Source organism: Rattus rattus, chromosome 1 (assembly GCF_011064425.1).
Source record: "Rattus rattus isolate New Zealand chromosome 1, Rrattus_CSIRO_v1, whole genome shotgun sequence".
Lineage (NCBI taxonomy): Eukaryota > Metazoa > Chordata > Mammalia > Rodentia > Muridae > Rattus > Rattus rattus.
In genome coordinates this window covers 254,432,617-254,448,721 of record NC_046154.1, presented here as the reverse complement: position 1 = coordinate 254,448,721, position 16,105 = coordinate 254,432,617, and the positions used below count along the sequence as shown (strand labels likewise).

At 39.5% G+C, this 16,105-nt stretch overlaps 2 protein-coding genes across 4 annotated transcripts in view; one reads left to right on the top strand and one right to left on the bottom strand.

The window, feature by feature from the left end:
* Smc1b (structural maintenance of chromosomes 1B) overlaps positions 1–8,846 on the top strand; it is a 62,512-nt gene extending 53,666 nt beyond the window's left edge. The window contains exons 20-25 of the mRNA XM_032890901.1: positions 2,135–2,291; positions 2,939–3,093; positions 4,074–4,225; positions 5,906–5,975; positions 7,225–7,335; positions 8,447–8,846. Coding sequence (XP_032746792.1) covers positions 2,135–2,291; positions 2,939–3,093; positions 4,074–4,225; positions 5,906–5,975; positions 7,225–7,335; positions 8,447–8,587 — 786 coding nt within the window. The 3' untranslated portion in view covers positions 8,588–8,846. The remainder of the gene's footprint in view (positions 1–2,134; positions 2,292–2,938; positions 3,094–4,073; positions 4,226–5,905; positions 5,976–7,224; positions 7,336–8,446) is intronic.
* A 1,894-nt stretch (positions 8,847–10,740) lies between these two features.
* The window catches only part of Fam118a (family with sequence similarity 118 member A), a 33,801-nt gene continuing 28,436 nt past the window's right edge, over positions 10,741–16,105 (bottom strand). For all 3 annotated transcript variants that reach the window (XM_032918975.1, XM_032918982.1, XM_032918988.1), the window contains exons 8-9: positions 14,754–14,837; positions 10,741–12,030 (exon numbers count right to left, since the gene is read on the bottom strand). In XM_032918975.1, the coding sequence (XP_032774866.1) occupies positions 12,011–12,030; positions 14,754–14,837 (104 nt within the window). In that variant the 3' untranslated portion in view covers positions 10,741–12,010. The remainder of the gene's footprint in view (positions 12,031–14,753; positions 14,838–16,105) is intronic.

Genomic DNA, 16,105 nt, shown 5'->3' with positions numbered 1-16,105 from the left:
AGAGACATTGACTTGCCTTGTCAAGAATAAATGATTCATTTTAAAGTTTTCTAAAATTAACCCTATAACAGAATGTAAAATTTTTATAACATTTTCATTCTGCACAGTCAACCAACAGATGGAAAAAATGTAAGCAGTCAGTCATGTCAAATATGTAATAAATAATTTACATGTAACAGGGACTGAACTAACAAAGAAGGCCAGTTCTTTACTCCTTTTGTTGATGGACAAATCTGTAGTTCACCACATACAGACAGCAGTAAGCATAGTTCTTAACACCATTCTATTTAAAAATAGATTGTTTGGAGGCATAATTTAAAAAGCAAAATAACCAAATTAAACGAGGTTTTGGAATTTCTAAGAGGATATTCACAAGCATCACTGCTAAAGCCTATATACTCTTTGCAGAGCTTCATAGTAAGAGTGTAGGCACTGGCTCTGAAATGCCCTCCATCTGGGTAAAGATTGGATTGTGGTCTGAAAGTACTACAGGTGAAGCTACGTTGGTGAGACTCTCCTTCATCTAAGACATCTCCAGATGATTCTGAAGGCTTATGGGTTAATAGATATTACTTAATAGAATCACTTGTTGACTCTACAGAGACAAAAACCCAACTGCCAAAGATACCAATTGGATATTCTGAATACCTTTTCAAAGCTGTGGGTTTGAGGACAGAATATCTGGCAGCCTCCTTTAATCAGGGCACATGGGTAGTTAGGGTGTAGACCCTGAAATTAGCTTTTGATTTGAAGAAGAATCGAATGCCAAGGTAAAGGGTGTGGCTAACTGAACTAGCATGCAGGCACCATACCAGTCAGATGCTAAGCTTAGGAACAAAGTTTCCCTGTTCACAGCATCCTCAAATGCCAGTTTGAAAGACGTTGAGAATAATTATTTGCCTCTCTCCAGTTCGAGACATTTAGGATGTGAGTGCAGACTGAGATCCTCCACTGGGCAAGAAAACCCATCTCCCTGTCATGTGGAGTACATGAGGAGTATTTCATCTTTAGATAAGGAGGGTGTTCTGTTTTGTTTTGTTGTTTTGTTTTGGGTCAGGCTTACATAACCAGAGCTAGTCAGGCCTATCCAGCTAGAGGCAAATGCAACAGACTTCTAGCAGGCATTAATTCCCAGGCATCCTTGTCCTGTAAGGAGGCTAACAAGCATCTCTGATGGGATGATGCTCCATCTAACGGAACTTGTGCTCCATATAAGGGAACAACTTGGCCTGGGGACTTCCTGCCATGAGAACATATTGTAAATTTAACTCATTTTACTCAAGCAGACTTTCTTGACCAATTTTTATATACCTGATTCTGAGTATTACTTTACATTATACGCAAACCTTAAGTTTACTTTAAACTTGTTTTGCTTTGCTTGCTTTATCCCAGGGAAGCTAGGAAGTGTAGTCTTTCAGCAGGAAACTATCATACTTGATCACTTAAAATTTACTTTACTGCTATTTTTTAAAAGTCACCCAAATAATGCACTTTATTCAGTTTTCAAATACTGTTTTTCCCAGTGAGTTAAATATTACCTTTATTATGTATTAATAATCCCCTTTAGGACTCAAGAAAGTTTTCCTGGAAGAGTGTGGCTATACCTTCCCCTCCTCCTATTTCACTGACTTTGGAGTTATGCATTATACCTCCAGGACATTTGAATTCCTTCTCTGTGCAGAGGGTGAAGTAGAGTCAGATAGTAGCATCCTTGCCAGGTGTGGTGACACAAACTTGTAATCTCAGCATTTGGGAGTTTGAGGCATGAGGATTGCTACAAATATGATGCTTATCTAAGCTACATTGTGAATACCAGACCAACCAAGGCTAAAATGCAAGACCCTATCTCAAGAAACCAACTAACCAACACCCCACCCCCAACCCCAGAATAGATGATAGTAGTCTTAGGCCAACAAAGTGGCTCACCAAATAAAGCCACTTGCTACCAACCTGAATTCAATTCCTTGGTCATACATAACTGAAGAAGAGAATCAGTCCTAAAAGTCGTCCTCTTACCTCTACACACCTGCTTTGGGAGATATGCTCACTCACACAGAATGGTAAGTCTTGTACTTAGGTCTTACCTTTGAGTTTTAAAAGTGTGTCAATCAGTGTTGTTCTTTGCTAATGACAGGCTCTACAATCAGATAAGGAGGTGGAGGCCCACCTCACACTCCTTCTACAGCAAGTAGCATCCCAAGAAAATACTCTACTGAAGACTGCAGCTCCAAACCTGCGAGCACAGGAGAACTTAAAGGCTGTCAGAGACAAATTTCAAGAATCTGCAGATGGTAAAATTACGTTTATAGTTGTTAGCAAGATTATATTCATCTGTGTTTTTATTTCTGTATGTGCCAACAACCTCCTTGTATTGTACCTTTCTTTTATTAACATGCATTTTTCTCTGTCGCTGTATGGTGATGTGTGCTTTTTAATACTGAAGCACAAATGCCTTCCTTCATAAAGAATGTTCTGCTTTACTTAAAAGTAGGTTTACTGGGGGTTGAGAATGTAGTTCTGTTGGACAAATACTTACCTAATATATATGAAGCCATGGAAATCCCCGTTAACTGGGTTTTTGCATCTGTATAATACCAGAACTCTAGAGGTAGTCAGGAGCATCAGAAGTTCAGGGCCATCCTCAGCCACATAGTGAGTTTGAGGCCAGCCCAGCCTCATGAGACTTTGTCTCAACAACAACAAAGTAGCATTAATTATTTTAAAACATAATCAAGATTTTTCATACTAGACAAATAAGTATATTAAATACACTGTCAGGATTTGCTAACATTATTCAGATATTAGCTCTATCAGGAAAAGACTCCTCAAGCTTAAAATATATATTATCAGAATTTAGTAATAAGTAAAGTATTTTGAATGCAGGTATATTCAAGACAACCAAACTCAAAAATAAAGATTATTGATTTTTTTTCCTTAGCTTTTGAGGCCAGCAGAAAGGAAGCAAGAATATGTAGGCAAGAGTTTGAACAGGTGAAAAGACGGAGGTACGATGCTTTCAGTCAATGTTTTGAGCACATCTCGGTCTCTATTGATCAAATCTACAAGAAGCTCTGCAGGAACAACAGTGCCCAGGTGTGTTTCTCAACCTCTGACACTAGAGGGAGCTTAGTGTCAATGATGGTGTTTGTTTTCTGGTGAGAAATAAATGACTATGGCATAGTCCTTAATGACAAAGTTGCAAAGCCAGTACAGGAAGACTGATCATCTCAAGACATGTGTTCTGGAGTCTACTCAACTTTACTGGTGGCACACAAGTCAGAGCTACTCTGAGTCTGTTCTTCCACTTGAAACATGAGTGGGGTTAGATCATTTGTTGTCTAAATTTTTTCAAGTGCTGAAATTCTAGTAAAAATTTACTTAAACTACTGTCTGTATGGTGAAGAAATAATTTTGGTATTAACATATTGAAGGAGAGTAGAAAGAAAACTAAAGGCGGGATCAGATCCCAATAATATCCATTTGAATGAATCTCTGGGCCCATTTTATTATCCACCCCTGTTGTATTAGCAATAGCCATAGCAAATACTTGTAGAATTAAATGTGGAACAAAGATAGAAGTCAAGATTTGTGTACCAGCTCTGCTTTGACTCACGTTAGGACTGAAATGATCCTGAATCTGAATTTTAGGATTTCAGCAAAAATTAAATTTTTAGTAAAATAAGCATATTAACTCATCGGAAACAGGATTCATACATACACCTACAATATGTGGCCACTAATAAGTATTCAGTAAATGTCAGAGGCATGGACCATCAAGTAAGTTGATGGTGAGTGTTCATAAGTCTATGGCATCTACTGCTGAGGTTCAACTGGAATTATAATGGAAAGAGATGGGCCGTGAATATGTTGAGCATTCTCTTTTCCCCTTAATCCTGATAACCTTGATATCTGTGGGTAATGCACAAATAAATGTATTTATAAGTATTAGTATTTTTCCCACCAAAACTGGGGAGAACCTAACCAAGGGAAAGAATTTTTTCACTTAAATATGTTGCCACCTAACTTAAATGTATTGGTTACTTTTCTGATAAGGCTAAATAAATGTGTTTCAGGCATTTCTTAGCCCAGAGAACCCTGAAGAACCTTACTTAGATGGAATTAGCTATAATTGTGTGGCTCCAGGCAAACGGTTCATGCCTATGGACAACTTGTCAGGGGGAGAAAAGTGTGTGGCTGCTCTGGCTCTTCTGTTTGCTGTACACAGGTAAGGCCACAGCAAGTTACTAAGTTTGTCTTTCTACAGAAAGCCTGTAATTATTTTTAAATAATATTTAGCAAAGCTATCTTTTAGTCATAAAATTGAAGTTTGGTTTAAGCCTATTATATCAAGTTAGAAAATCTACAAGTACAATCTTTGATAAAATTTGTCAATAGCTAATAGTTTTCTAGCTTTATAAAAGGATGATACTTGGATGATCAACAAAGGACATCAAGATTTCCCAAAAATGAACAAAAGCAATGACCTAGCTTACATGTTATTTTCCTAAGCCATACTCAGAGCTCTGCTGTGTAATGAAAGCAAAGTATTTCTTCCTTTGAAAAAAGGAAGTATGGGGGTCTTGAAATCCTCATTCCCACTGATGATGGCTGTACTCTTTCCCTTGAAATACAAATCAAGAATCAAAAGTTGAGTAAAATTAAGACAGATTAAGAACAGATTTCAGCAACCATTGCAGGCAATAGCAGTGTGAGTGCTACTGTTTTTCCATCACCAGGAACAGAATATAGGAATTCGACTTCTGGTCTCAAGAAAGAAATGGGACAGGCCCCACAGGAGAGGTACAGAGAAAAACCATGATGGGGTAGACACAGGATCACAGAATGAGATTATCACTAGGCAGCAACCCATCCCTTCACTCTATGAAATAATCACACTTTCAGGTACTATTGCAGGCTCTGGAGATTCTGTGAACCAAACAAAGTGTCTTTCTCAAAAATATTTAATTTTGCCAGTGGTGGTGGTGCCCACCTTTAATTCCAGCACTCAAGGGAGGCAGAGACAGGTAGATCTCCATGAGTTTGAGGTCAGCCTGGTCTATAAAGTGAGTTCCAGGATAGCCAGGGCTGTTACAGAGAAACCCTGTCTCAAAAAACAAAGAATGTCATTTTTGCTGGGGGCAGTAGTTCAGCAATAGAGTACATGTCTCCCATTTTGAGACCTTAGGCTCATTTAAGACACCATTGTGGGGAGATTTGTTTTCCTTGGAGGAGATAGTGAAGTACATTTGTAAATAGTTTCCCTAATATAGAGAATATTTGTAAATGATAAATCCCATAAAGAGAATAAAAGGAATGGAGATATGCATGGCCCTCAGGTACTTTACAACAATAAAAAGATTATATTATTTAAGAGTTAAGGGAACAAGTTATATAGATAGCTAAAGCAAGAAAGAATGCTCTAGATGTAACAAAACCAAGTGTGCTTAGCATGTGTGGAATATACATTTGTGTGGCAGTGATAGCAACAGGGTTAGGATGTTGTTCTAACAAGCAAGTGTTGGCTTGGGACAATGTGAGAGCTAGAGGTTACTGACAGACATGGAATTTGAAGGAGTCAGTCATGGCTTCATGGGTTTAGTCTAAATAACCTTAATAATAGTTGCTGCCACTAGCTGCCCACAGGAAAGAACAGTGTGGGTGGGGGTTGGTGGGGTGAGAGGTTGCTGGGGAAATGATGGCTGAATGTCATGTGAAATCCAGTATGCAGACATATGCGAAGAGAGCTCAGAGCTGTCCCTCAAGTGTGCATGAGCTGGGCATGGTGGCACAAGACGCCTCTCAGAGGTCTTGATTACCATAAGGATTTTTGCTCTTTGCCTCTAAGTCTTTTATATCATAAAACAAATAGGAAGTTGTTACTCATGTGCATGTTGTTATTTTCTAGTTTTCGACCTGCTCCATTCTTTGTATTAGATGAAGTAGATGCAGCCCTGGACAATACTAACATCGGCAAAGTAAGTTTCTGATTTCATCCCCCTGCCACACACACACACACAAGACAGGGTTTCTCTGTGTAGTCCTAGCTGTCCTGGAACTCTCTCTGTAGACAAGGCTGCCTCAAACTCATATATCTGCTTGCCTCTGCCTCCCAAGTGCTCGGATTAAAGGTATGGTCTACCACTACCCAGCTTCTGTCTTCAATTTCTAGTAGAATGTTTATGTCCTAGTTTTATTTTATTGCTGTGACAAAATTGTGGTCAAAAACAACTTAGGGAGAAAGGCTTATTAGGATTATATTTGTGTCATAATCTATCACTGAGGACAGTCAGGACAGACAAGCAGAAGCTTGAAGAAGAAACCATGGAGGCAAAGAGCAGCAATCCTTAGGGTAATCAAGACCTTTTAGAACCTCTGAGAGACATCTCGTTTCACCATGCCCAGCTCATGCACACTTGGGGATAGCTCTGAGCTCTCTTCTCACATGTCTACATACATCCATTTGATGGCTTGCTTGTCAAACAAAACAAAATGACAAAATAAACCACTCAGAACTTGGGCACAGGAGAACTAAGACTCAGACTTTTGTCTAGTATGATAGTACTTACCAAGTCCCTAAGATTGGTCTGGGTCAGAATACACTGGAACTAACTGTTCTGTGTTCAAGATTCTATGCTTCTGGAGTACCACATACAGTGAGTGAATAGACAGGTGAAAAAGCCACTTTTGCAGAAGGGACTCTGGTGTTAAGAGATCATGGTAGTAGCCATGATGCAGGAATTGAAGTCTTGGAATAGTGAAGTAGGAACAGGAGATAAGAGCATCTTATGGTCTAGATATAAAATGTCCCCACATAAAGGCTGTGGCAGTGGAAAGGGATTTTCTTCAATTGAGCTTCCTAAAGGAAACTTTGAGAGGGTAGGGCCTTAGTGAGAGGATATTAGGTGATTCTAGGCATTGCCTCAAGGATACAGAACCCTCAGACCCTTCACTTCTCTAGAATTACAGAATTATACCACCACACCCTAATCATTTTATTTCCTTGGAATTGAGCTTCCTGGAGGAGCTAGAATTCATCTTTACCCAAGACTTGATTATAAAATCATATACACTTGCCATGGTTTCCCAATCTTTAAGCCTTGAGTTATCAACTCAAATGTGATTTTTTTAAACCGAAAAAGAAAGAAAAAGAACCATTGTTCCCAGAGCCCAAGGAGGACTTGCCTTGCCTTGCTGGTGAAAGATGTGCTTTTTATTTCCTCCCAGGTCTCAGGTTACATCAAAGAGCAGAGTCAGGAACAATTTCAGATGATAATCATTTCCCTGAAAGAGGAGTTTTACTCCAGAGCTGATGCACTGATAGGCGTCTACCCAGAGGTAAGGGGCTGTGGGGGAAGGACAGGCCCCATAAACTTCTCTGACCCTGCCAGCCTTGGAGCCTTGGAGTTTGCAGACATTCTTGGGTTTCTACAGTAGGTAAATATAAACCAAATGATTTTTAAATGAGTAAAATTTATGAGTAATTACTCAGATACTCTCTGTGACAGAAAGAAATTTAAGACATACTTAAGTGAAAGGAAATTAAAACTGAAGGTCATGGCCCAGCAGACGGCTCAGCAGGTTGGGGCACTTGTTACCAAGCCTATTGACCTGAGTTTTACCATCCAGACCCATGTGATAGAGAAAACCAATTCATCCCTTCCCCACACAAGAGTAAATATGTGTTTAAAAACAAACTCTAAAACTGCAGGGTAGTGAGATACTTCTGTTTTGCAAATTAGTAGTACATAGTAACAGAAAAGTTAAAACTGTGCTTCATGTTCTGACTGTGAATATTTTGTGCAAAAATGAATCACTTATCAAAAAAACAGATTCACTAGAAGCTCCAAGGGGTACAGAAACTCTTAGAATTTCAACATATCCATTACAGGTCAAAAACTGAGGTAGGGCCATTAAGATGGCTCAGCTGGTAAAGCCCAGCTGCCAAGCCTGACAACGTAAGTTCCATCCCCAAGATCCATGTAGTGAAAGGAGAGAACCGAACCCCCCCCCACACACACACACAGAAAAAGTTAAAGCTGTCTTTTAACCTTCACACCTGTACCCTGCAGGCCCACACCTACAAATACACAAAACAAATTTTTAATTAAAAACCTGGGCCAGGGGAATAGAGCAATAATTTAAGACTTTCCGTTTTTAGTCTGTTCACCTTTAACCTAAGATAAAAATTAATTTACTGGGCTAAGTGTGGTGATGCAGGCCTTTAATCCCATTACCCAGGAGTCTGAAGTAGACAGATCTCTCTACATTTCAGGACAACCTGATCCACATTGTGAGTTCCAGGACAACCAGGGCTACATAGAGAAACCCTGTCTCAAAAAACTCACACAGGATATCCCTTTTAAACGCATTATTAATTAATGACCTCACTTTAATAAATACTATTCCTCTGATCGGGAGAACTAAAACTGCCCTACCTCCATTTCAGCATGATGAATGCATGTTCAGCCATGTGTTGACTCTGGACCTTTCCAAGTATCCAGACACTGAAGACCAAGAAGGCAGCAGAAGCCACCGGAAACCCAGAGCACGAGTATCACAGTCCCCGCAGTCTCCCCAGTCTCGTTAGAAATGAAACAGCCACCAGCTGTAGAAGCTTTACCCTGAGCCTGTGGAGGTCAGGTCAGTCTCTGTTTATACCCATGTGTCATGGAAGAAAAATTTCTTACCATTTTGGTAGAACAAGCTATAGCCCACTCCAGCTAAGGAGTGCTCAACCCCATAACAATAGAGGTTTCCTATGACAACAATGAATGAGGTATATGGTTTTCTTTTGCTTTTAAGGACTTCTGTTTTGAAATAAATTGGTTATAAAATTCTGCAACATCGTTACTCTGGTCTTGCCTTGCATTTATCTTTAAGGGAAACAGCTTGTCTGGGGTTTTATTTTTTTGTGATGCTGGAGAAGGAACCCAGAAAGAATGTTTAAGTGTTGTACTACTGAGTACCTCCCAGCCTTGATAGAGTTTTTAAAAATGTCAGTCATAGTACAGTTAATAAATTGGTGAACCTGGCTTATATGGGAGATTATTTCAGAGAAGAGTGTGTCAATACTGAAAACATAGGTAAAAATCTCACAAGTTTTAAAGACAGAAAACTTGTGAGGGCAAAACTTACTTACATGTTTCAGTACAACTTTAATGTTTCTAAGTAGTCTAGTTTCTTTTAAGGGTACACTGAATTATAAGGCTTTGCCAGACAGTAGGGACTTCATGTAAATGTCATCGTGGAAGCTGGAATGTGGCAGTTTTCAGCAGTGCTTGTTCCCATTTCAAAATGGAAAAGGAGGATTCTGCAGGACTCCATAGAAATCAGATCTGGTCCAAGTGCTGACCCAGGAACTGTCTCCTGAAATCTTAGCTCACTTCTGAATAGCACTTGTTTCCTGTACACAGCTCTATGCTTGCTTTGTAGACTGAGCCACAAGATTTAGTTTCATCTCACATATGCACACAGACACATACACACAAACACACCCACAAAAATAAAATGTAATAAGATACAATCATATAACCACCCCCCGCAAAAGCAAAGATAGCTTTTATATACATTAAGTGGTTAGGAAATACACAAATGCTACAATTAATAGTCAACTTACCCTGAAAGGACCCTGATGTTAACTTACAGAAAATAGGTATGTAGATGGCCATATGAAACTCATGGTACACATGGGAACTAGAGCCTCTGAGCCTTAGTGAGCTGAAGAGTAAACACTTCAGGGTATTCTCTCAGCTCCAAGGAATTGTGTGCAAACTGCAGCATTCACTTAGAACAAGGCTCAGCAGACTTCTTAGAGATCCACAGTTAATATTTCTAGCTTTGGTGAGGCTGTAAGGAAGTTCTTGGAAGTACCTGAACAACTGCTTAAAATGTGCCAATTCTCTGGCTCTGGGCAATAACCACAAGAGTGGGCCAGAGCTTGTCAGCTAACTTCATACTTCTCACTGATAAAATGAGAAGCAAATAACCTGTGCTGAGACTATTTCCTAATACATGAATCACTGGAATAAAGTTTGTCAAAACACATCATAACAAAAAGTTTGAATATAAATATAATTCATTATAGCAAGAGAATTCATATCCTTCACTGTGACACTAGAGCTTTTCATAGACTGATTTGTTTTCAGTTTGTATACTGCTTTTATAGCCAGCAGAATGTAATTTTGCTAAACAATGTATTAGATCAACTTTAATATTTACCTACCTACCCCTGATAGCACTTGGTAAATGTGTTTTAAAAAGAAAAAAAAGGGTTGCTGCTAAGTCTGTAATCACAACACTTAGGCTGAACAGGAGCATTGCTGTGAGTCTGGCCTACAAGGTAAGACGCTATCTCAAAATCATCATCATCATCATCATCATCATCATCATCATCATCATCATCATCTCCTCCTCTTTCTGTTGAGGGGGGGTCTGTGCAGATGTGTGAACAGGTGGCCACAGAATTCAGAAGAGGGCACTGTATTCCCTGGGTGGTTGTAAGCCACTTGATGTGGTGCTGGAAATGGAACTTGGGTCTTCTACAAAAAAGTAGAAGTAGTATGTGCTTTTAACTGCTAAGCCATCTCTCCAGCCCTCAAAAAACAATTTTCAAAAGTTCATTTTTTTAATTAAACACATTCAAAAGAAGTCATTTGCTTGTTTCATAGTTCAGTGGCGATTCAAGCTAAACATAAACATACCGCATCTTGTTATAATTAAAGAAAAAATGAGCACACAGGGTTGACTTTAAAATTTTATTCATAACCAGTGACATAAAAGATTTATTTTCCACACTTAGAAAGCACAGGGTTAGGGAGGTGTCTTCAGCCTGTCTCTGGCTTCTACTTTATTCCTTGTAGCAACCTGTTTCCTGTTCTTAATTGTCAATGTCCCTTGAGAGCTACAGTGCCATCCATGCAATGTCATAGGCAAAGCTTGGCATCATTTATCAAAGATGGATAGCCTCAAATGAACCATGCAGGACCTGTTTCTAAGAAGTCTTCCTTTCAGGACTACTCTGTACAACATATGAGCCATTGCCACAGTCACTATCAAAGGAGCTGTGGGCATATGCAGTACTCTGAGCATGGGTGTTTCCCCAGAAGTTAACCTTGAATGTAGTTAAAATCTGGCAAGCTCTTTCAAACTAGTGCCTACCATACTCCATGTAAATTTTAATATGAACCATGGGAAGAGAGGAGAACAGAAAGGATGGGCCTTATCCTGGAGAAATAAGACTTGGAAAGCTTAGAGCTTCTAAAAGTTTAAAGCTTGGTCTTGTGCTTCACTTTCCCTTTCTAACTTGGAAGTTACACAGTGGATCTAGACAGCACTAAAGACTCTGGGAAAGGTCTTCAGTCTCTCTGGACTTAACACTCACTAACAGACAGTCTACCATTTCTTTGGAACAGAAATTATGAAATGTCACAATTCCAAAGAAACCAAATTGATCTAGTCATCCCTTTAAAAACAACAATTTTCACTAGCGGCTTCAGTCCCTTTACAGTCCACTTGTTCTTTACTGTTTAACACTGTAACCAACATATCTTTTAAAAACCTTCTACAGTAAAAGATATTTCCACATAAAGATGTAAAATATAAATGTTTATGTCTTATTTTCTCTTTGGCAACTACAGTTGCTTGAATAGTCCTCATTCTCCTCTATTTATTAGGAAAAATAACACCCTAACATAGGAAAACATGTCAAATGGGAAAAGGGAACAATGTCAGGTACATCCCACCTCCCACCCCTCAATTTGGTCCCTGAGGTAGCTGTCCATTAGTCCGTATAAGTATACCTGAAGTGTGTCCATGTCACCTCCTGAGCAGCTAAACACATAGAGCTCTGTCATTCAACCACAAAGGCCACACACCCACATGGCTCTTTTGGGGGTATGTTGACAGTTCACTATTAAGAGATCCATATGGAGTCCTCTGTACATTCCTCATCGCTCGGGCATGGCACTGTGGTTACAGAAGGCTGGTTTTCAAGTTTCAAGTTTTAAAAACTTCAAGACCCTCCAGCATCATCTGTTAAAGCAAAGAAATACCAAAGTGTTTTAGTGCAGCTAAAAAATTATATCAGAATTTCTGTTTCAGCAACTACCTCACATGCTGAAAATTTCAAAAACCCTCCATCGTAATGGTAAGAGTAGCCACTGCCTAGAAATGGCATTGCAGAGCTATAAATACTACCACGGACCAGGTACAGTGGAGGTTGTAAAGACTTATGGAGATCTTTACCAGCTGCAACTCAAAAGCAAAGGCATGTTCTAAGTATGGATAAGAAATGAAGGCTCAGAATATACACACAATTTGACTACTACACATGGAGAAACACCATTCTTCTGGGGATCTTAAGGCTCCAAGTATGGATGGCAGGACTAAGAAGGTGGCTTTTGGCCTTTCTCATCTACATGCAAAACGGGTCAAGGCTTTCTGCACATCAGAGACCAAAGAAATCCTCAAGCAAACATGACTGCCTAGGGAGAGGCAAGGCTGATAGCAGTTGCTAATACTCAGGGGGAAAGCTCTTTCTGGGTATTAAAGAGGATCCCTGGCCCACTGCTCTATGACACTGTCTACCAGGCAGTAGCTCTAGCACCTGAACCAGCAGCATTCAGAGATCACAGAAATATAAAGCCTAGTATACAGGTGATAGCAGGAAAAGGAAAAGAAAAGAGAAGAAACCCACAATTGTCTACTGAAAACAATCACTTCACACATCAGCAAACAGTGGAGGAAGCTTAGATGTGAGGAAAACCAGAAACATGGCGCTAACAAGAAAAAAAGGACCTGCCCAGAGGTAGCAGTTGAAGACCATCTGTAAGTCCGTGCCAACTAAAACCACAATCGAAATGAAAAGATATCAAAGAATTTTGTTTATATGCAACCAAAATTGAATTTTCCCTATGTAGGAAGAAGCATGCCAACTGCAGCAGCTGTTCCCAGCCATTGTCCCAGAAGGACCTCGACTCACTCCCTTGATACACTTCTGAACTAACTAAGCCTCTACAGCCTCCTGTCTCTTACCACCCATTCCAACTGAGTAATTCACACTAAGATAACATGTAAAAATCACCTATTTGTTTCATTTGTAATGACAGATGACATCACTGCTCTCAGAGCATATAGTACTATATGATCTCAGAACATGTAGTACATATATCTTTTATCCAAATATACTAGTATCCCTTATCAAATCTATCCAATGCTTCAGGAACAAAATGGTAACAGATAATCAGACTCCAAAGATTTAAAAAGACTTAGCACTATACGATTGATAGTAGCAAGGTTAAATAAGAGAAAAACTCTTGGAAACTTGAGTGCACACTTAAAATAAGGATTTTAAGCTGGACATGGTGGCGCACACCTTTAGTTCTGGTACTCAGGAGGCTGAGGTAGGCAGATCTCTTGAGGCTGAGGTCAGTCTGGTCTATACATGTTGAGTTCCAGGACAGCCAGGGACCCCACCTTAAATAAAAGTTTAGATGCTCAAGATGTATGTAGCCCATTGTACTTAGCATGTACAAGCCCCTGGCTCATATCCCCAGCTCCAGACACTCAACACCTTAACCTAAGCAATAATATATAATTTTGAGAATCTCTCAAAGTGTTTTAGAGAAGATTAAAAATGAAAATTAAGGAGCCAGGCCAGAGGTAGCACATTCATTTAATCCCAGCACTTGAGACACAGGCAGGTGGAACTCTGAGTTCAGGTCCAGCCTGGTCTACGTAGCTAGTTCTAGGACAGCCAGAGATACACAAAGAAACTCTGTCTTAAAAACAAAAACAAGCACTAAAGCAGACAAAAGATAGTGGAACTAATCCAAGAGAATCCAACTAATATGGCTACCAACATGAGAAGACAAAGACACAAGGAAAAAAATATTGAGACAATATTTATGAGATAATCAGAACTGGAAGGATGGAGTGTTAACTGATATTGAGCATCCATCTCACAACCAGGAAGTCCCAGCCTTGGCCCACTAACATTGTATACAAGCCGAAAGGAAAGACTACAGATGCCTTTAATAAAGTAAATGCTTTTATTTTCTACTTTTTAGAATCCACAAAGAGTAGAGGACTTGCTTCCTTTTTATCCTGTATCTAGATGCTTGACATTGGGAATGTTAAAAGCTTGGAGCTGGGGGAATGAAATAGAGAAGGGAGAAGAAGGGAAAAGCCCTTCAAAACCCAATCAACAGATTCAAATCCTACTTCCTAGTACTAAGTAACTAGAAATGCATCCTACCACAGCAGGGGCAAGGGGAAGAGGAGAAGGGAGGAGGGACACAAGTAGTTGTCCAGATGACCTCTCCTAGTTTCAATTGGAAGAGTCTACTGAAATGAACGGTTGAAAGTTTACAAGTGTATTACATCCCAGTAGGAGAGAGAACACAAATCAACAATCTCAAGTTGTTTCCTTAGAGATTAATGTGGGCACTCTGATTGGTGGAGGGATACTTCCCAAAATGTTTTGTTTGCCAATTTGGTATGACCAAATGGGTGTCTTCCTCATGAAAACTCACTGAATTGATTCCATATAACTTGCTTGTTTTCTTTCAATTACATTTTAAGAGAAATATTGGGAAAAATAGTAGTGTGAAAGGTCAGGTTCCACTCAAAAAGTTTGTGTGATTTTGATAGATGTATGTACTGATCCTTCCCATAGACCAGAGTGTTAAAGCAAAGCACTAAGTACAGATACCTACAGACCCAAGAAAGTTCCCATGAAAACAAACAATACCTACCAGTATCTGACTGTCTAACTTTTTTTGTAACTTCAATTCCATTCTCTTCCAGCTTCCTCTTTGCACAGTCCTGACATGCATTACCTTAAAGGGAAAAAAAAGTTATTACAAAATTTAAAAATTTGTAAATATAAATTTTAAAAACTTTACATTAAAATAGCCCAGGAGAAAAAAAGGCATCAAAAAAGGGTGAACAGATGGGATATTCTGGGAATTTATTTACTCTCCTTGTGTATCCTTCAAATTGTCCATAATAAGTGAAGATATAGTTTGCCTACTTTGTATGTATGTTACTTAAAACCTTATGCGTTAAAGGCCCTAATACAGAACCCAAAGCTAAGCTGTTGGGGGTAGTGATTAGATCTTGGGGGCTCTGACCTAATTCAAGCTATTCCTGGAAAGTAAAGCCTGGTTGGAAGAAGTCAGTCACTCAGGACTACTCAGTGTCCTTGAATAGACCTTCGTGTTTGCACCCACTCTCCTCCTCTCACTCTTGTTATGCTGATGTGAGCAGCACATCTCTGTCTTGTCACAGGTCCAGAAACAGTGGAGCCAGGTGACCACTGACTCAAGCCTCAGAGCCAAGTATCTATTTTAAGTTGCTTTTTCTCTAGTAATTTGTCATAGAAAGGTCAATAGAGAACTGGTGCAAAAATGACTATGTGAGCATGTGCTCCAAAAACTAGTGTGAACTAGTGTGCAGGAGTAATTTATAGCAGTTTAGAGAAGCATGTTAGGACAAGCTTAGAAATGCTGAGTGATCAGAAGCCCAGGACGCTGATGGGAAGGCAAAGAATAGGACTGCTCACTAGATTAGGTGAAAGTGAAGGCTCCAGGGGTCAGACTAGAGGCCATTCATTTTACATTCTAGAATATTTAATTAAAAGCCTACACTTTTTGTCTATGTCCTGACACTTTTTAAATGTATTTTTATGTGCATTGGTATTTTGCCCAAATATATGTCTAGGTAAGGGTATCAGATCTCGAAGTTACAGACAGTTGTGAGCTGCCGTTTGGGTGCTGAGAATTGAACCCGGGTCCTCTGGAAGAACTTTCAGTGCTCTCTCATAACCACTGAGCCATCTCTGTAGCACTACCCTGAGACTTGTATGAGGCTAAATTTTAAAATGACAGACTAATCTGGTGATGAAAACTGCAAGGCTGCATAGTAGTCATGCTGAGGCATGGGTATTACTAGCTGCTTTTAGCCAGCTTCACAGTCAGAGTTAAAGCAAAAACCAGAAAAGAACTGGAGAACTTTGCAGTTTGGCCAGAAAAGTAGGATACTTGAGGTTAGGATTAAGGAAGGTGTGGCTGCCAATTAGGATTAGCACCATGAAAAGCAAGCCCCA